General features: G+C 40.8%; 1 protein-coding gene and 1 long non-coding RNA gene across 8 annotated transcripts in view; one reads left to right on the forward strand and one right to left on the reverse strand.

The window, feature by feature from the left end:
* Window positions 1-22,129, forward strand: part of LOC109402987 (liprin-alpha-1) — a 545,355-nt gene that overhangs the window by 372,451 nt on the left and 150,775 nt on the right. For 5 of the 7 annotated variants that reach the window (XM_062854909.1, XM_062854913.1, XM_062854910.1 and 2 more), the window contains one exon: window positions 4,175-4,353. The exons of the other annotated variants lie outside the window; for them this stretch is intronic. In XM_062854909.1, the coding sequence (XP_062710893.1) occupies window positions 4,175-4,353 (179 nt within the window). The remainder of the gene's footprint in view (window positions 1-4,174; window positions 4,354-22,129) is intronic. 7 annotated transcript variants of the gene reach the window in all.
* Window positions 1-22,129, reverse strand: part of LOC134288983 (uncharacterized) — a 487,443-nt gene that overhangs the window by 315,564 nt on the left and 149,750 nt on the right. The gene's annotated exons all lie outside the window — the stretch shown is intronic.

Below are 22,129 nucleotides of genomic sequence, written 5' to 3' on the forward strand. Positions count from 1 at the left end.
GCTGAATTGTACGTCCTATTCTGGAATATTCGGCAGTCGTTTGGACCCCCTACTACGATGCGGGGCAATATTGACTGCCCATCACTCTTGAGCATCCTAAACATTAACGCACGCCGCCGGAATCTGCGAACACACTCATTTTTACGTCTTCCTTCAGCTAGGACTAATTACGGTCAACACGAACCGATTCGTAGCATGTCCCGTGTGTTCAATAAATGTTATTCTGTTTTTGATTTTAATGCTTCACGCAAGACAAATAAGTGTAGTTTTTGTGGAGTATGAACAAAGCTGAGTAGCATTTCCCATGCGTGTATTTCCCCTAGCAAGCATCAGTGACAGCCAGCACCATGACGGGGTCGTCGTCAGTGTGATGCTGCCTCATTGACGAGTGGACTGTTGGCGGAGCAAGTCGCCATCACCGTGAGGTTCCGTATTATGCCAAGTGATTCTACTGCAGTTTGCTAAGATGGCTGGGAACGGATTGTTCCAGTGAGTTGCCCGGCATTCACATTGGCGATCCTGCCAGGAGTGCATCATAATCAAAACAAGTTAATCATAAAATAGGTAGAATCACTTGGCATAAAAACAGTGAGAGAAAACAAATCGTTTTGGTGTGTGAAGTGTGTGGTGGTGCTGCAAACACAGTGAAGTGGGTGTTGCAATTCTGCGGTTTCCGACGAAAGCTAGAGCGCGGAAAGTTTTTGTTTTTCCAACCGCGTTTTGTTTTAGCCTTGGTTCTAGCACAAACACATGAACAAAGGCGCGGCGACGTGGTTGATTTTTGTTGTCGACTGGTAGCACGCTGTGGATAGGTGGTCGGTCGATGATTGCATGCATGTTTCTTCATGTTCTTGCTCGGCATAGATGGTCGCGCTTTCGTTGATTCCTCGGATCGTATATGCTCGTGTTGTCGCTCGGTTGAACGGTAAATGCAAACTGGTTGATGTGCATGATGGTAGAGGTGTTTGACTATTGTGAATGTTGCCGTAAGATACTCGCGGCGTTGGTTGGTTGGGTTGGTTTTTGCTTGGGCAAATTAATGGCGTGTCGAACCGCCGAAAATTTTTCTGCATAAGGAAAATGCAGGGACGTGTAATGAAAACCGTCCAAGGAAACGGCATTTTAAGATAACCGTCGAAAATTATTTTGCATAGAGAAAATGCAGGGACGTGTAGTGAAAACCGTCCAAGGTAAAGGCGTTGTTGGATAACCGCCGAAATTTTTTCTGCATAAGGAAAATGCAGGGACGTGTAATAAAAACTAGAAATCCTCTACATAGAGATGAGCGGAAGTTATACACGTCGATTCGGTAACGCTGTTTGTTTTGTTTACAACAGCTGCCAACACTTGCTACAAAGCTAGATGTTCAAACTTTGTGCGTGACTTCGTTGTGGTTCAAGTTGTTTTGTTTACATTTTCTAACTATGGTAGAATTTTTTTTTCCAAAATTTTGTTGAAATAGCGGAGCAATCGAAGAAATCTGAAATTCATTTCAAAAGTGTTACGCTAATCATATCGGCAGAAGTGAAGCAAGGAGTAGCAATGGAAGTTTTTTCGACAAGTTCAGCAACAAAAGTGTCGTCATAAGCTTGAGCTTTTGAAAGCAGAATTAATAAATTTTTATCTTTTTACAAAACCGTCCAAGGAAACGGCATTTTTGGATAACCGCCGAAAATTATTCTGCATAAAGAAAATGCAGGGACGTGTAGTGAAAACCGTCTAAGGTAAAGGCGTTGTTGGATAACCGCCGAAAATTTTTCTGCATAAGGAAAATGCAGGGACGTGTAATGAAAACCGTCCAAGGAAACGGCATTTTTGGATAACCGCCGAAAATATTTCTGCATAAAGAAAATGCAGGGACGTGTAGTGAAAACCGTCCAAGGTAAAGGCGTTGTTGGATAACCGCCGAAAATTTTTCTGCATAAGGAAAATACAGGGACGTGAAATGACATCCGTCCAAGGAAATGGCGTTATTGAAAAACTGCCGAAAATTGTTTGCATCAGGAAAATGCAGCGATGTGTAAAGAAACCCGTCTAAGGAAATGGCGTTGCATGATAACTGCCGAAAGCTGTGCGTGAGGAAAATGCAGGGACGTGTAATGAAAACCGCCCATAAAAATTGCATATCGTAAAACAGTTTAAAATTCGAAGTACGCAATGAAAACATATCTACTAAAAATATGTTGTAGAACCTCTTTCGAACTCGTTTTGTAGAATCTATTTTCGTATAATGAAGGACATTTGTGTGTTATATATGGTCCATCTGTACCATCACATTGAAGCATTGAAAATGGAGTTGTATGATATACGGAATCTTTAGTCTGATAAATCTCAAATTCGTTAATCTCTTGTTTTTTTTTTATTTTTTGACAAATAATTCTTACAAAATATGTTCGTTTTCGTTGAATGCGTCGAATTTTTGCAATCGTGAATAACGATTGATTTGAGTTAGAGAAAAACAGGGCCGGCTACATAACGAGACGTGCGCTTGAAGGAGAGAAGACGCATCACCCAACTGCGTGTGTTGTAGTTATTTTTATTGGAGCTCGGCAAAACCCCATAGATGATCGGTTAGCATTGCAAGTTATCAATCAAATGATATAGGCTCGATATTAACAAAAGTGCGTTTACTAAACAAGAAAGTAAATGTGGCCATTTGTCTTAATTCTTGTATCTTGAAGTGTATCTTGTTGCATTGGTGCCATAAGGATGAAGAGAACGAAATTGGGTTTTTAAATTTAGAATAAATTATTGATTTTTTGGTTTTATACAAAAGAGCACCTTTTTCTGAGGCACTATAATTTTTTTCAGATTTTTAGAACTTAATTTTGGTACCTAAAATCAATTACAAAGAGATTTTTTGAAATGACTTTTTGACAGCGGGTCGAAACAAATCGTTAAAAATTTCTACTTTCGAGTGAAATAATGCTTAGTAATCGTGATTACTTGGAAAGAGGCTTGTATTTGAAGTAGTGTGAATACATTTTTATGCCGAATATCTCGCGTGAAATTGATTATTTTATAGAATAAGATAAGTGTCGATTTTTTACAAATATGTATTGGTGCAATGTTGTGTAAAGTTGATTTCGGTCAATGATTTTGAAGAAGCCATTTTGCGATGACACGCTAAGGGGCCTTAACCGTAGTGTGGCCAGCAAAAAAACACCCGTAGAATGCCGACAGGGTACCCGGGTACCCACGAAAATGAAATGATCATATCTCCGTCAGTTTTCCACCGATTTTAATTTTTTTGGCTCATTCGACTCACAAACTTATTATCTATCGATATAATATTTGGTTAGACCGGTCCGATCATCGTGGATTTCCGGGCTTATGTTTTTATACAAAACAATGCTCGGAATTTTCGCTAGGTGAGTGACAATATCGGTATCATCCTAAAATTGCTTCAGCATATTGTATCTGACCAGCCTGGGATCATAAAGCGTGTTGACTTGGTAGCTGCGATTTCGCATCAGGCTTCCCGTGGGGCTATGGCTGACAATGGCCACTATACGGTATCCTAGGCTCAACAATGTGGGATTCAATTCCGATTTTCCAAAAATTACAGTCATCAGATCGGTGCAACCACATATTTTCTAGATAGATAATGAGTCAAAAAAATTTAAAATCGGTGAAAAAATGATGAAAACATGATCATTTCAGTTTCGTGGGTACCCGGGTACCCTGCCGGCATTCCACGTAATAAAAAATCAGCGGCCCCTGCCCCCGACCCTCCTCACTTGGAAATTCGGTCAACCCCGTTAACCGTTATGTGTCCGAAAATTTTTTTGCTTTTTTCTACACCGTGCGTTTTAAATGGGCGCTGGGTACCCGGGTACCCTGTCGGCCACATTAAGGTTAATAGATATATATTCACGAGCTCTAAGATCTAACTGAGTTTCAACTTCCTACTCTCAATAATAATAAAAATATCGAAATTTGAAATCGAAAAAGGTACCCGGGTACCCTGCTGGCTACATAAGGGTTAATGACATATTTTGTTATTATTGCTCGATGGAAACTATACTATTCATTTCTACCCGGACAAACCTCATTTTGTGAAAAAAAATGATAAAATCCATATTTTAGCAAAGTATAGTGTTTATTAATATGTGTACGCTTATATAACAAAGCAATTTATTAATTATATTATTCTATTGATTTGCTCTTTTAGGTACAGTTATCACACCTTTCATCGGAAAAATCTCTTGAAGATTTTCACAGTGGGAAAGAAATGACAATACCATGCGCCGATGCAGCATCTAGTGGTGCAGCATCTCCGCTTACCGCACGCTCTATGCGGTTAGAACGCTTTGCACTAGCATTAGCACATAGTCAAGAGGAACTTAGAAGGTAAATGATGTAACGTTTATAATCACAATAGATAGACTCAGTATTTACTATATTTTTGTGCTGCCAGACGATCTTCCGGAAAGTCAAAATTCTCAAAATTAGATCATTGTTCTTTTAATGATCAGGAACATGTTTATAAGAGTATGCATTCAAACTTGATAATGTTGCAATCTCGGCTAAATATCATAAAGGAATTTGCACATCACATAGACCGTAAAGCATCACGCCCCAAGTCTATCTTAAAGTTGGAAAAACGTCGTGGTTATTATCCCAAGCCATATTTATCAACTCAACGAAGCATCCTACCTACCATACAAAACCATATTAACAAAGACACTCTAAAGAAGAGTTTTCCAATTATTTCTAACATGCCGTGGGTAAATTCGAATGCTTCGGCAATAGTTTTAAACACGTCTCCTTTTGCTTTGACGGATCGCCGTTTTGGAATTTTACACCATGGACACTCATCACGGTCATATTTTTAACAAAATAAACATTCTTTAAAATTTGTATGTTTGTATTTGCTAACTCCTTTTCATTGTACTGTCTCATTGTTGATCATGCACAATTTACGTAACGTTCTCAGGGATTGTAATAATTCCTCATTCAATTACCTTGCAAAAAAATGAACTTTTTGAATATTTTTCAGTTGAGCAAGTTTACATTGGTCCAGGAACCAGATTTACGAGCAAAGGTGCTGTTGAGAACCACTGAACAATCTCTCAACTCTCGTCGCTCTGTTTGCTCGCCGATAGCATTTCAATATACCGCGAAGGCACCATATTTGACGCGATTAAGAAAATTTAGAATTCAAACATCTGTTAAACAAGGAAAATTCAATTTTTTACCGTGATAGTCAAACCATTAAAGAATATGAGAAAAATAAGTTCAATTTTGATTCACGTATATTTTCTTATATTGAATATAGTTTAAACAATTGACTTTTGTGTAGGACGCAGAGATCGGCCTTCCCGGACAGGTTACAAGGTTTATCCACTCCGACGGCACAAGAACCACTTCGACCGGGGACTTTTCGGATTCCGCGTAAATCGTGGACGAGCAAACACGTTTCACTTGTTATAATTACGAGAGCTACTTTGGGAATGGGATACAAAACAAAGGTACATAATAATCAATAAGGTATGTTGTTTCTCTTTTCGCCTTTCGCCGCACCACAGACATCGGGAAAGATATCGCACTTTCCACACTCCTCGATATCTTAGCGGCCATCAGACTTGGTTAAGCCCAACATCTCCGAGAACTGCTGTTGCTTCTGGCGCCCTAATGGCTTGGTGAGGATGTCGGCGATCATCGATGCCGACGGACAGTATTCGACTGCTACTATAGCCTTCTCCGACAAATCCTTGGCAAAATGAATTCGCGTGTCGATGTGTTTGGATCGTCTGGAAGAATGGTCGTTCACGATGAAATCCATACAGCTATTGTTATCCTCCAGCATAGTAGTTGGTTCTTCCTGCTGCTCGTTGAAATCTTGAAGTAGCTTCCGTAGGCACGACACCTCTCTGCAAGCCTCGGATATGGCGATATATTCGGCCTCCATACTGGATAGAGACACGCAAGTCTACTTGCACTGACCCATTCAATTGTTGCTTGTCCGAGTTGAAACAAATATCCGGTATTGGACTTGCGATCGTCCGTATCAGCACTCCAGTCGGCGTCACTATAGCTGACTAGCTTCAGCGGTTCCTCCCTGTTGCTAATTAGTTTGAGTGCGTAGTCGTTTGTGGTGACGAGATATCGCACTCTTCAATTCCACCCAATCAGCTTCCGTTGGGGTGCTTACTACGTCTGGCCGTGTGTTCACAGCCACGTATAGCAACGCCCCGATCAAGCATTGGTATTCTCTGTTATCGGGCATCGCCTTACTGCCTTCCCTACTGCGGTAGTAGCCTGTGTCCAGCGGAATTTTCGATCCTCTGGCACGATCAAGGTTGTGTGGGTTCGCGATCTTCAAAATATAACCTTTCTGATGCATGGAGTAATAGTCATCCACGTCCTTTCCGATCCAGATCCCCAGGAAACAACTGACGTCTCCTAAGGATGACAGTGTCAACTTCTCCTTCAAAAATCGTTCGACGTTCGTGATCTCCTCCTCAGAAATACAAGCAACGATTATATCGTTGCTGCTGCATGTACAGCTCCTCCTTTAGTCGACCGTGCAAGTACGCGCCTTTGACGTCCAGGTGACGAACCTTCATCCGCTTATGGCCGGCAATAGTCAGCAAAACCTTTAACGTAGTCTGCGCAGCCATTATTGGTGCAAAGACGGAGTCGTAATCAACCCCGAACTGTTGCAAGAAGCCCTACGCTACTAAGCGGGCCTTGTACCTGGTGACGTTTTCAGCGCTGTCCTCCTTCTTCTTAAAAACCCATTTGCTAGCTATTGGTTTTCGTCCGGCAGGCAATTCCACCGACGTCCAAGTTTCGTTCTGCATCAGGTTGTCATACTCCTCTTTCATCGCTGCTTGCCATAAGTCCTGCTCCGGTCCTTGGACAGCTTCTTCGTACGAAACAGGATCATCTTCAACTACGAGGGCCACGTCAACTACGTAGTCCCGCAGCCTAGTCGGGGGCATGTCCCTGGTCGACCGCTTACCACTGCTCTGCTCTTCAGCGACGTCTCCCGCTTGTCCTGCAGCTCGATCGTCTCCATGGTCCTGCTCCTCACAATCGTGGAATTCCTCATCCGAATCATGATCGGCCTTTCCCGGAACCAGTTGCTCCTCCTGAACGCACTGTTCTCCACGGGCACCATTCTCCTCCTGAGATGCTACGGCTTCGGGCCATTCGAGTTCAGTCTCGATCTCTTCCGGTGTCTGCGCTTCGGGCTTGGCCATGTGAGGAATGTTCATCTCCTCAATAAAGCGCGCATCACGACTGATCGTGATTCCATTGTTTTCAGGATCCAGGAACCTGAACGCCTTGCGATCCTCGCAGTATCCAACAAAGATCAGTTTTCGTGATTTACTGTCAAACTTCGTTCGTTTAACATGGACGTATGCCGGACATCCGAACACTCGAAGGTAGTCCATCTTTGGCGGCCTGCCAAACCATTTTTCGAATGGGGTCTTATCAACTGCATGAGAAGGTAGACGGTTCTGAACGTAAGCGGCGGTCATGACCGCCTCGTCCCAGTATTGCTTGCCTAGGCCGGCATCAAGCAACATACACGTTGCCATCCCCTGCAACGTCCGGTTTTTCCGCTCAGCTACACCGTTCTGCTAGGGGCTGTATGCAGCGGTGTATTGAGCCTGGATACCATCCTTCTGGTAGAATGCCTACAACTCGCCGTTGACGTATTCTTCACCTCCGTCAGACCTAATCACACATGGGGCCCTCCAGAAGCGCGTCTTAACGTGGGCCACATATCGTTTAGTACAACGGGCTACATCGGATTTCCGTTGCAGAAGGCATACAACTGTGTAGCGATTGAAATTAGTTCTCCCAACGCGACAGTTTTACCGGCAGCGCTCACTACCGAACATGCTGACCCATCAAAGTTCACTCTAAATCCTTTCTTCGTCAGCTTTCGTACCGAAATCAATCCAATGTCTAGCGCCGGTATATAGGGTCTGGGACCATTTGGGCAGGAGCACCTATTTTGGGCAGTTGATGCTATAACTCAGTCAATTTTTAACCGATTGACTCGATTTTTGAGACATGATCAGATACGCACAGTATCTAGCAATGTTCAAAAATTCAAGCCAATGTGTTTGAAATTGACTGAGTTATAGCAGCAAGTGCCCAAAATAGGTGCTTCTACCCAAATGGTCCCAGACCCTATAGCACTTCCGTCAGTTTCACTTTCCGCGCATCACCATCTTCGTCGACGCACTTTACGAAACCTTCCCCGGTTACGTGCGACTTCGACACAGAACCATCAGCGAGCACAATGTTGGTCATATGGCTGGAGCAGCCACTGTCAATATACCAACAACCCTTACGACGACTGTTCCCAACCATAAATCAAATCGGAACGTCCTTTTCTGCCGTTAGTTTGGCCTTCACATCAATCTTCGTTTGTTTCACTGCCTTTCCGCTCACTGATTCCCCATCACTTTTCTTCTGCTACAGATGCAGCCACTGCCGGCAATCCTTTCGGAAATGGCCGGGCTTCTGGCAGTGAAAACAAAGCCGCTTCTTCTGCTCTTTCTGTTGTAGCTTAATCGCCCTATCACTCGAATCCGGATTTCGCTTCACTCGCCTCTGGTACTCGTCCAGCAACTTTTGCTTAACGAGCTTCATCGTCAGGTCCGCCTCTGGCCGGCTTTCGAGCGCCGTAACCAGATCGCTGTATGAGTCCGGCAGGCTGCGCAAAATCATTGCGATCTGCAACGAATCATCGAGCGCTTGGCCCGCACACGCGAGACGAATAAAGAGCTCTTCCATATCGAAAATATGTTTTTCCAAATCTTCACTGTTGCGTACAGTTTCAGTACGCTTGCTGCTGAGTGGAGCTGATAACTCAGGAGCAATAGTGGAGTGCAAAAGCGGCGGCGCGAAGGCCGACAGTGATAATAAATTTATAACTCGGCAGTGTCGTTTGGTTCGTGTGTAACCAGTGGTGTGTTGAAGTGTCCAAGATTTGTGAGATTATCGTGATTTTGTTTATCGTTGTGTTGTAATCTTGTACCAAGGAAGTCCTTAAATGTCTGAACTTGCACACTACACACATCCGATCGCTGACGTCAGCGGCCAACAGGAGCAATCGAATCAGGCGGTGCACTCGTGTATACGAAAACGTAAAAACAATGGTCATCGTTGACTGTAACACCTCGTGTAACACATACGAGACCTGTGCGACACAAAACGGATCAGATCAGCCCGCTCGCCGCCGCGGTAGAAAACGAGGCGATCGTCATCAATTGAAAACGTTGCTGTTTGATCCCGGAGGGTATTGTGTGCAGCAGTGGAGTCGACTTGGTTTGGGTGCACCTACCGCAATTTGCATCTACGGCGCTACGGTACTGCCATCTGTGCTGTGTAGTAAAGCGATGCCATTCAAGGATTTGGAAAACTAGTTCGTCACCAGTTCCATGGGGGGGGGGGGGGGGGGGGGAATGTTGCGTCCAGTTTCAGTACGCTTGCTGCTGAGTGGAGCTGGTAACTCAGGAGCAATAGTGGAGTGCAAAAGCGGCGGCGCGGAGGCCGACAGTGATAATAAATTTATAACTCGGCAGTGTCGTTTGGTTCGTGGAAGAGAAAGGGCACTGCGGTTAGGAAATACGTCAGTCCCGAGAACGAATACTACATCGTAAGATATAAGAAGTTATGTAATTATTCAATTATTAATTAAATATATTTGCAGTATTGAAGCTGCTTGAAGTAGTAGCTGCTATCGATGTGTGGTGTTTTAGTTCCGCGACAAGTCGTCCCTAATAAAATTCGAAATCAGATTCCCTTTGGGAGCGTTGGTTCGTATCCTACCGGCTGCGCCAATTGTTGTGGTGATTTTACTACTGTTTGGTGAAACTGGCAGCACTGGATAATAGATGGCATAATGTCGGGTATAGAAAACTGATAATAGTTTATGAGTTAGTTGATAAGTTATGGTGTTGGGGAATCGAATCATCGTGGATGTAAATACTAAAATGTAAGTTTTATATTATGTTATAGTAAAATGTATTAAATGAAATTTGTTACGGGTATAAATATTTGTTACAATTTTAAGACAGAATAATTGTTTACTGTGTTTAAAGTTCAATATACGTGCGTTCTTTGTGTTGCATGTTGAATTTTAACTTGTAAATATTCCCCTTGTAGTAATTAACATTTATAGGGTTCTGGTAGAATACAGGCCCATGAAGTGCGCAATCTTATTTCGATTGCCAACATTCAGGCCATTTCGGGCTGCGATTAAGTACTAGAGACGTAAACCTTTCCTTGGCACAGTCTTCAAGTCATAGAACTCTAGTAATGAAACCCGAAATGGGATGCCCGATTAGGATTAGTTTTCCTAGACAAAACCAAGCTATGAACACAGCAACAAATGCTGTGAACTAAACACTGCCAACAAAAACTAGGGGTGGGTAATGTCTGAGACATAACCGCAATGTTGACGTAGGACAAAGGCTGGAATGAGATTCCGACTTTTATATATTAAAATGAGCCCTTTCATTTGAAGGCTCAAATCAGCTGATTTTTCGGGTCATTGTTGTCCGACCTTCGTTAATAAATGCATAACGGACCTATCACATAAAAGGCCTATACAATGTATGCTGGCAAAATTCAAATCGGCGGAGTGATGTGTTAATTAAAGTTGTTCGGTGATCCATTTCAATGAACGCATTCATAAGATGTTAATTATTTAAACCTTCCGTAACTCGCGCGGTTGGCCTTCACTTGAGGGTTGAGCATTATTTCATTTTGAAAATAAATGTTCAACCGTTGTTTGAAAGAATTATGCCGCTATGAAATGAACAGATGGCGCCACCGTAGCCATGTGTATTTGACACAACTCAATTGCTGTTAACGAAATTTTAAATAATTTTGATTGGAGTTTTGTGAAATATTCTAGATTCGACAATACGTTGTATACTTACGCGAAGAGCAATTAGAGGCCGGCTATACTGTTGCTAAGTTTTCAGTCTGTCGCTTTTAATTATTCGATTCATAACTCTGGAGGAATAATTTTCACTGGTCCTGAAAAGGACCTTTTAAATAACAGAAGATTTCGGTAAGACAATTGAAAATACTGAATGCTGGAAGCCATCGAAAACTGCCATCGCTTACTGCCGTGGATGAGATTCCTGGTTCTATCAGCTAAATAGCCGAGAATCGTCGCAGGATTGGTGCGCAGCTGCGGAGGTGACATCCACTCCCTTTGTCTGATCCAACGAAAATAACGGAAGAAACCAAAGGTCACTGCTTTCATTCCCCTTGATTAGCAGATGAAGCTCCTCCCATTTGGCTGGCTTTCCAGGTTATTTCGTTTGCATGACCCGCCCCGAATGCTCCAGACGCATCAAGCAACTAATCAACCGAGAAATGAGCAAATTTTCATTGAACGGATAGAGTAACCAAAATATTGGATAATATCGATCAGTTTATTTCGAAAAATGTTTAAACTTAATTTTTATTAAACAATGTTTCACGCAAAATAGTCCGGATAGAATAATGCGTTGTTAAATTTCTGGTGGAACCACTAGGCCATTAGTGACCGGCTTCATCATTATTGCTGGGCCACCAAGTATTCAATCTTTCACTTTTCAGTTGCACCACACTTTTCTCGTTCGATTGAATGAAATTATCTGATTCACAAACTCTTAAGGAATACTTAACGGTGGTCCTGAACAAGACCGTTTGATTGATTGACGATTTTAGGAACGAAATGGCATGAATTCACCATGTCACGCAATGCGTGTTGGTTTTCTCCGTGCTGAATGATAAACGCCACCGAAAACTGGACCGCCGCTTGCTGCCGTGGATTAGAATAATGACCAGTTTCACTATTGCTGGCAACGATGCTGTGTCTTTTGCTTTTTGGTTGCACTACACCTCGATCGATGTTGGAAATTAACTATTGAGGATCATTTACGATGGTCCTGAAAAGGACCGGTTTGAATAATGGACGATTTTGATGCATTCACCATGCCACGCAATGCGTGTTGGTTTTCTCTGCGGAGAATGCTGGATACCGTCGAAAATTGGCCCACCACTCCGCTGCCATGGATGCGATTCCTGGTGCTATCATCAGCACGATAGCCGAGAGTAGTCGCTGGGTTGGTGTGCTGCTGCCTTGCTGGAGGTGGAATCCACCTCCAACCTCGTTGACCGATCCAACGAAAATGGCGAAAGAAAACAGAGAACACTGCTTTTATATCCCTAGATTAGCATATGAAGCTCCTCCCATTCGGCTAGCTTTTCAGTTAATTTCGTTTGCATGACCCGCCCCTCATGCTCCAGACGCATCAAACGATTAATCAACCGAGAAATGAGAAAATTTTCACTGAACGAATAATGTAATCAAAATATTAGATGATTCAGATTATTTTAATTTGAAAAAATGTCAGAATTGAAAAATTTTTCACGCAAAATGCCGGATATAATAATGCGTTGCCAAAGTCCGGGTGGAACAATTAGGCGTCATGATTCTTGCTGGCTGAGTCACCAAGCATTCAATCATTCACTTTTCGGTTGTACTACACTTTTCCCGTTCGTTGGAATGAAATTATCCGATTCACAGCTCTTGAGAAAACATTTTCGATGGTCCTAAAAAAGACCGTTTGAATAATGGATAATTTTAGGAAGAAAATTAAATGAATTCACTATGCCACTATAGTCTAGTACGCACCTGGTAAGAAAAGCACTCCAGAAAAAATCCCTCTAATTATCAAAGGAATTTTGAAAACTGATTAGTATGGGAAGAAATGTCACTTTTCCTTGAGGAATAACACTAGTTTACAGCATTTTTGAACTCGGTAAGCTGATGATCATTTTTGGTGTAGAATCATGCCCAAAGGAAAAAAATTACAGTAGAGCGGAATTTTTTTCGACTTTCCATACAAGGTTGATGATTTGAAATCGATTTTTGTTCTATTTTTAAGCAACGTCGCTCACTTCACACATCTCATTCTCCTTAATCAATGCTACGATTGAGCTGAATTTTTTACTGTAACTTGCCTACATATGATATGTCAAATAAACGATGAGAAAGAATTATTGCATTTTTCATTGAAAATTTTCTTTGCCTCGCTGAGTTATATAACGTTTTCTCCCAGCGAAAGCTTACGCGATACAGCAAATCGCTATATTTCACACTAACACAGAAAAAAATCTATCAACAATAACAAAATACACATGCATTTTCAGCGAAATGCTCTATTTGCATGACAACAATCCACTCCCACAGCTAACGGATGACCGCCGTCAAATATCAGGATTGCCAACTGTCCGGCGACTGCTGTCAAATCTCTTTGTCGCCGAATCTGGCGCTGGGTCTTCGGCGCGGAAACCCAAAGGTGGGAATAAAATTTTGGGGTTTGCGCGCAATATTAGATTGCTTTTTTCTTATTGAAAAAAAAAATACATTTCTTCGTATGTTTTTGGAAATTTGGTCAAAATTTAAGGAGATCGTCCCTAAAACTCGCCAATATCTTGAATTTCATCAATCTGACGTAAAACCTGCATTCAGATGATCGAATGGTATTGTATTCAGCTTTTAATTTATGGAAAAAGATTTGAAATTGGTCGAACAAAACGCAAGATATTTGAATTTTAGTAAATTCCATATTTTTAAAAGTTGTAAAACTCGATATTGAGCTGAAACTCAAAAAGTGCTCTACTTAAAAATTTTTGAAGCACGGTTTCGAAATCAGTACTAAATTGTGCTTCAAAAATTTTGGTCGTTGACAGAAGTTCACGACTTTCGTTTTATTTTGTAAACGGAATATTTTTCCGCAAGGAAAAGTGACAGCTCTATTTGATTTGCCCGGCAGGCGTTACACAATATTCATTTCTTTCCAGCTGCGGACCACTCAAGAAATTTTAACAGCTAAATCATTTCTTGGCCGTTCCTTGGCCTATTTTTTTTCAACAGTACTTATCAGGTGCGTACTACCTTTATGCGTGTAGGTTTTCTCCGCACTAAATGTTGAGCGCCGTCGAAAACTGGCCCACCGCTTGCTGCCGTGGATGCGATTAATAACCGGCTTCATTCTTGCTGACCAACGATGCTCTGTTCTTGCTTTGCACTACACCTTTCTCGATCGAGGGTGGAAATTAATCCAAATAACTCTTGAGAAATCATTTTCGATGGTCCTGAGAAGGACCGTTTGAATAATGGACGATTTTGATGAATTTACAATGCCACGCAATTCGTGTTGGATTTCTCCGCGCTCAACGCTAGACGCCATCGAAAACTGGCCCGCCGCTTGCTGCCGTGAATGAGATTCCCGGTGCTATCAGTACGATAGCCGAGTGTCGTCGCAGAGTCGATGTGCCGCTGCCCAGCTCGAGGTGTCACCTCGACGGTGGTCGAAATGGAACTGACGAACAGCTCTCGCATGATCGCATACCTTCCTGCATCGTAGTTGCACCCACGATGCGCACCAATCAGAGAGCGTTGGTAGACTGAACGAGAAAATTCGTCCGCTACCCATATTTATAGATTTCAGCGATTTCATTGTCTGACTTTAAAACAACTTTTCAACTATTTATCACTGATTTTTAGGTTCACCGAATATTACAAATTGAACGCGGGAGTTTTATCCCTCGGATAACGGATTTTGTTTATTATTTCGTTCAGTGGGAAAGATACTGTGAGCGTTTAAAATCTTTCACTCAAACGTAACGCTCTTGGTTTCATAAATTTTGAAATGACACCGGGTATAGAAAACAGAGACGTAGTCCTACGTCAAAATAAAATTCCAGGATGACTGACGGACCCAAATCAATAAATGAAACCTCGTCATCCTGTGATCGGAAGGAGTTATTGTTCGTCCAGTTGAAAATCGGAATTTTTGACACGCGAAAATCGATTTTTCTCCTGAACCGTGTGTCGGACGTACGTCGGGCACAGTGCGCTGGATAGAGGTCCAGGTCCGACGTTTCGGTCCGTATGGGACCTTTTTCAAGGGTTCAATCGGTCAAGGTTTCCTAGTCAAGATGGCTTTGCTAAACTCAAAAATGTCATGCGGAAGTTTTTGTATAGATTGAGTCCGTTCGGTTTTCAACCGTCGTGATGCGGACAATCTTCTACCTATCGGGCGGTCTAGAATTCGGTCCCTGTTTTTGGAATCTTCCACCATTGCTTTTCCAAAAACAGGGACCGAATTCTAGGCCGCCCGATAGGTAGGAAATTGTCCGCATCACGACGGTTGAAAACCGAACGGACTCAATCTATACCAAAACTTCCGCATGACATTTTTGAGTTTAGCAAAGCCATCTTGACTAGGAAACCTTGACCAATTGAACCCTTGAAAAAGGTCTCATACGGACCGAAACGTCGGGAAAAATCATAAACTAGTGTTTTCGATTCCCCCAAAAGACTGCAAAGCATCCCAGCAAAATCATCCCAGTCGCATCCCAACCAAGTATCAATGTGTATCGTGAAGTGATAATACTTTGTAATACCTAATTAATTTCTTTTATTTTTGTAACATGGCGCCCAACTAAAAAACCCCGTGTACGCAAATGAGTGCTAGTTGGAAGGATTATAACGACAGTTTAAGGCCATTTTATTTTTGTGGACAGGGTAACCTCCATAAAAGTAAAGTTGAGTTTAGGTTAGATTTATTCGTTCCGTGATTTGGAGAGCAGTTTGGCTTTCGGGTAACAATCTTTAGTTTTGAGTAAAGGTGTTTTCTGGGGTCTTGTTAGTCCTGTTCACCGCTACCTTTCTTGAAAGCATTGTGGCTTTCGGGTAGCACAACTCGTTTTGGTTTTGTTTTGAGTTTAGGTTAAGTTATTTATCTTTATCGTAGTGTTAAGTATATGGACTTTTGCTACCCACTCAGACTGCCAGAGCCGAGAAATTCCTATAATCTGTAGAATCCACAGTCGTAAAATCACACGTTTATGGCCTTAACACTATTGTTATGGCCATAAAGGATATGAAGCATATGGGAGCCGAATTTTTCATGAATCGGTGAACGATTCACGAAAAATTCTTGCTCAAACGTTGGATTGTGTTACATGTATAAATATTTGTTACAATTATAAGACAGAATAATTGTTTAATGTGTTCAAAGTTTAATATTCGTGCGTTCTTTGTGCTACATGTTGAATTTTAACTTTTAAATATTACCCTAGTATTAATTAACATTTATAGAGTTCTGGCAGGATAGAGGCCAATGAATTGTAATCGTATTTCGATTGCCAACATTCAGGCCATTTCGGGCCGCGATTAAGTACTAGAAACGTAAACCTTTCCCTGACACAGACTTCAAGTTATAGAGCTCTAGTATCGAAACCCGAAACGGGATGCCCGATTAGGATTAGTTTTCCTAGACAAAACCAAGCTATGAATACAGCGACAAATGCTGTGAACTAAAAGGCAAACTGCCAACTAAAATACAATTCCAGGATGACTGATGGACACAAACCCTTACATGAAAACTCGTCACCCTGTGATCGGAAGGAGTTATCCATCTGGATAACAGGGCACATTTATGTTATGTGTTGTGCTACGTCAATTTGCAATGTTCCTAATTGTGCATTTGTAAGGTTATATGTGTATCGTGCAGTGTTAATACTTTGTAATAACTAATTTCTTTTATTTTTGTAACAAATTATAATAAAATTGCATCTTTGAAGTTGATTGCAATGTAATCTGCTGTCGAGAGGTATTCAATGATTCCGCTACAGATTGCCCCTAATTCAAGTTACACATCTTTTTGAATAAGGACACTCGCGACGTAATGGTCGTTTTTTCATGGTATTGCTTCAAGCAATCCCACACTTCCTTCGCGAATTTACAGTCCTTCATCAAATTGAGTTGGCTGTCTTTCACATAAAGCACTATGATCGCGTGACACTTCGAATTGTCTTTCTTCCACGCGTTGGTAACCGGCTGGGGTTTCGCACTCTCGATAACGTACCACCGCTCCTCTCGTTTAAGGAGCATCTCCATTCGCGTCTTCCAAATTGAGTAATTTTGATTAGGGGAGACTTGATCCCTTTTTCTTAATTTGCCTGTAACTTTAAGAAAAAAACACAAAACTAGATCTATTTTTCGTACAGAATGGCAGGTAAACATCTATTGCAAGTTAAGGACAGACTTGTAAGAATCCCAAAATGGCCGCCATAATGGCCGACTTTGACACCTACTCAAGATTTCGAGGGCACAAATCTCTTCGTAAACAAAATCAGCGCACCTGAGTTTCTTATTTTAAGCTTGTTACAAGTGAGCAAATGCAAAATAATAAAATGCATTGTTGTTTGAAGCTTGCTTCTTTGGATTTGTGCGTCTGAAGTTTTGATGCATTAATAAAGCGGGATTTCAAGACGTTTGTCCTTAATACACAACGGAAGGACTTTAAATTATTGTTAAAGTTTTCAAAACTGTGTTTTTATGGAGGCATGTCTTATGATGTATTTTTAAAAAAATGGGTCACAATTGATCCCCTTTTGAGCACATGGTTAATTTAAAGGGAAAATAACACCAGAAGCTTGATATTCATTTTCTTTTCAAGTTTTCTTGCATTTTTGATGAAAAAGGTGTATTAGAAATTATAAGATTCCCTTAAATTTTTAAGGATATGCCATATCTTGAAAATGGGTAGACTTGATCCCACTTTTAATGGTGTGTAATAAAGTAATAATTATCTGACACGTTTTATCGTTGAATATACTAGAATTTCGAGTAAATAGAGGCTTCCAAATAGAATTTTATTTTTCACATGTATAATGTGTGTGTATTCCTCGAGGGATCAAGTCTCCCCATGTCCTTGTTGTGTACACCAAGCTACATTAATAGAAATATTTATATAACAGCCTCATCTGGACACATACGTTTGATAATATTCTGTTTATACTATGTGCTGTGAAATTTTGACACGATTTGGTTTAATTTTCACAAAGTTATTGAGATTTTTCGGAATCCCCTAAAAGATTTCTGAAGGACTGAAAACAAACCATCAGCCATTAAAAAATAATGCCATACACAATTAAAATCAATTGTAGCCAAAACATTGTCGTCTGTCCTGATGGTGTTTTGGGAAAAATATGCTAGAAGAAAATTGTTTTTGATTCCGAGAAAATATGGGGGGAACAAGTCTCCCCAGGGATCAAGTCTCCTCAGTCTCCCCTACTCAATCGGGCGAACAAGTACTTCTCAGTCATCGTTTCCTATTCACCGAAACACGCCCCGAAAAACACTTTCACTGTTCACTGGTGGCCGAGCCGGCTGCGCTCGTCGAACCACACAATCAACCGAATGGATACGCACACTCGCGTCGATGTGCCGCACTAACACACTGACAGTCACCCATGCTCCTCCACCGCTGGCGTCGATCAGCCAGACCGAAAATCAAAATGGCTTCGCTCGAATCGCACTCGAGCCAGGAAACCCTTCCCACGCAAATGTTCTTTTCACTCGATTTTCACCACCGAACAGGTTACAAGGTGGACAACACTCCGACGACACAAGAACCACTTCGACCGGGGACTTTTCGGATTCCGCGTAAACGGTGGACGAGCAATCACGTTTCACTTGTTATAATTGCGAGAGCTACTTTGGGAATGGGATACAAAACAAAGGTACATAATAATCAATCAGGTATGCTGTTTCTCTTTTCGCCTTTCGCCGCACCACAGACATCGGGAAAGATATCGCACTTTCCACATTTTGAAGGCTACCCTAAGCTTAAGCCAAGTTATTTATGATAAGAAATACTCAAAATTCTCATACAAGTTGTCAAAGAACCATTTTTAGAGCTAAAAAATGCACATTTTCGTGCGCTGAAAATGTTGCTACGTCATTCCGTTCAAAAGATATTGACGATTTTCTAGAAAAAAATAGGCACTTTTCAAGTATTTTTTACTTGATTTGCAACACCCCTCTAATTTTTTGATATGTTAACATTTTTTCTTTTGAAGGCGGGCAAAAAATATTTTTTGTTTGCCCCAACCCCTCTTATCACCTTTTTAAAAGACTACGATTTTTTGTAAAAGACCATGTTTGTCTATAAAATCATTTGAATGCATCTTTCCTCGTAAATCTGTTTCGTGGACCATTGTGCATTGGTTTCTTTTTGGACAAATATTTGACCCTGTGTACTAGCAGCTTAATAGTGGCGACTAGAAATTCGTAACCGTTCGTGCAAGTGAGGAATCGCGACGCGTTAATTTTTTCGCGGAGGAGAGGGAGGTCGGCACAATGGACTTCGTGTGGGGTGATCAAGCCCAACGCCAGCCTCCAGTCAACAATCAATCAACAGTTCCACTTATCTTGGGTGCACTGGAATACGCGACAAACGCACAACGAACAAAAAAATTGAATATGAATATTTACGTTCTGCAGATCCCGCAACTAACAGACGTCCCGAATAAAAAATACAGTAGAAAAACCGAACGTTGTATTGTAACAGTACTATTTAAAACCATATTTTTACAATAGACACCACTGTAAAAATAAAAATACAAAAACAATAAAATGTTATGTAGAACCCAATACAGTATATTGTAAATAAGATTTTTACAATATACTATACGGGTGGTTAAGTATCGTAACAATATAAAAAAATATTTTTTTCCATATATATTTTTTTGCAAAACCATACAATATATTGTAAATGAATTGTTATAAATACTGATACGTGGGTTTTAATAAACCGTACATTGTATGGTACACATATGGTTTCAAACAATAAAATGTACCGTAAATATATTGTTTTCAATTGTAGTTTCACTACTGGTTATAAATTTAATTAAATGGTTTTGGAATGGTTCTCTTTTGTTATGTTGTATTAGTTTACATTACATAAACCATATAATGTTATATTATTTTGTCATTTTCCGCCTGTTAATGGCATCTTAGGCTTACTAGCATTATGAGAATGCGCTTTGGGAATTCTCCAGAGCGTTTTGGATAACCCTTCATATTGGATCGCCTACGTCTAAGTCTGAGTCGAGGTCTGAGTAGTCTCTGATCGCATTAACAGTTGAAGCTTAGGCTCCCATGCCCCACCAGCCAGATAACTGGGTTTCGCAAACTAAGCATTATTTGTGGCAACACTTTGAGCGGCATGATGGAACTATGCCGAGCGCGCTAAGTATTATTAGACCACTAATGTAGTTGCATGAAGTGGGTGACGAGGTACATAAGTATCATTACAGCGTGCTTAACCGTTTTTGCAATATTGAGGCTCCAGTTTGACCAAAGATTGAAATACACGGGGAAATACATAACAACTCATGAGAAAACTGTCAAGTTCGATTCAAGTATAAGTTAGGTTAAAAAGCGAACCCACAGACGAACCTATATGTATTAGAATTTCTTTCAGTATTCAGTCCAGTCCATATGTTAAAGATGGCTCTACGTCAAAGATAAAGTTCGTCAATAGTATTCCTCTCATCGCACTCTACATACCTAGCCCGCCATATCTCTTGGATCTGCAGTTCTTAAGACATCTGGTGTACTACTTATTAAAACATTTTATTGACTTTAAGTTGATGTTTCAACTTATTTTTTTTTCTTTCCTTTCCTTTGCATCAAAAAAGTCACAAACATCAACAAAACAAAGCACGGAAAAAATCTAAAATTGAATAAATAATTAAAAATGCACGGAAAAATAATGTTTCGGAAAAGTGAATGGTTCAAACGTAAGAAAAACAGTATAATATATTGCTACATAAAAATCGAATGTAAATGTATAGTAGCTACAATGTGCGAAGCTTTTAGTGAACCATTTCATTACAATATAGATAATTGTAGCTGGTACACTGTATGGTGCAGGAATGGTTTCCACCAAACACCCTATGGTTAGTTTTTATCCGGGGTGCTCAATGAATTAAATGATTTGGCTGTTTTCCTACTCTCCACATCGACCAATGTGCCGCTAGCTTCTATGCGCGAAAAATCGCTAAAAGTAAATCGCAAAAATATTGTATGCCGAATAGCATTTGAAGGCGTATTTCTCGTAGTGGAACACATTATTCGAAAAAAATATTTGGTAGCGGTTGTGCTCAATGATGATGGTTTTTTGCCTATGGAATATGTTTTCGGCAAAAGCTTTTCATTTCGAGAAATTCGAGTTTGGATGCTTTTCGCCAATAGAGTTAATAAACTATAGAAGACGAATGTCGCTGCTGTTCCCTTTGTTTCCGCTCACAAACATGCCGGGTATTTATCTGTCAAACTGCATACTTTTTTGCTTTGACATTTATATCTCCCTCGTGGCGGCGGCGACGCCAGCAACATTCTTCCTCTATAGTTTATCGCAGATTTTGCCCCGTAATAGACTCGCAAGCGAAAAATTTTGTCCCACCATAATATTCTCCCCCCGCTTTGCCCATAGATTAGAAGCTGCTAAAATTGGGTATGATAGAAAAAAAACTATTTAATCCACCTATGGTGAACACTTACACTTATTAAATTTATTTGAATTTAACATATTTATTTCGTGTGATTGACCAAAAGTTCTAGAAAATATTGTGGAATTGGCATCTAGTGGACTGGTTTCCAAAATAGCGTCATGGACCATGGACTAAACTGCCAGAAATGCCAGGGATCTCCTAGAATCTGGTATGGAATTCTTAAAAAATAGCTCACATATTCTGGAGTATTGAATATTTACTCCATTTGCATTTCGTTAACTGCCAAAACATCTTGAATCGATTAACAAATGGATAAGAAAATCAGTGAGATCTCTTAATCAGTCGAATAAATTAGCACCGAAGTACAATATATAAATTCAAAGCTTTCATTTAACATATTGTTAGGACAGTGATTTCGAGGTAGCAATAAACTTTCAGGAAGCTCTTCAGCTAATCAAACCTGCTTCGGAAGTATTGGGAAGACGAGTTGCTATATTACTGTCTGCATTTCTGAAGGCAGCTCGAGTTTCTTGAATTCGAAAATTCAAAAAAGTAACTCCAAAGTTGGAAACAACCTCTTCGATGCAATCATGAAAAGAATCAACGAACGGCGCCAAAAATAAATAATAACAGCGCTGAAGCTCTCTCAAGGTCTTCCGTTGTCAACGCAAGTGTCAGCAGAACTGGAAAGCTTGTCAAAAACGTAAATGATTAAGTTCATCAAGGAACTGGGAGTTCGATTGTTGCAAGACTGCCAAAGACAACCGATAATAGTGCT

This window comes from Aedes albopictus, chromosome 2 (genome assembly GCF_035046485.1).
Source record: "Aedes albopictus strain Foshan chromosome 2, AalbF5, whole genome shotgun sequence".
NCBI classification, from domain to species: Eukaryota; Metazoa; Arthropoda; class Insecta; order Diptera; family Culicidae; genus Aedes; species Aedes albopictus.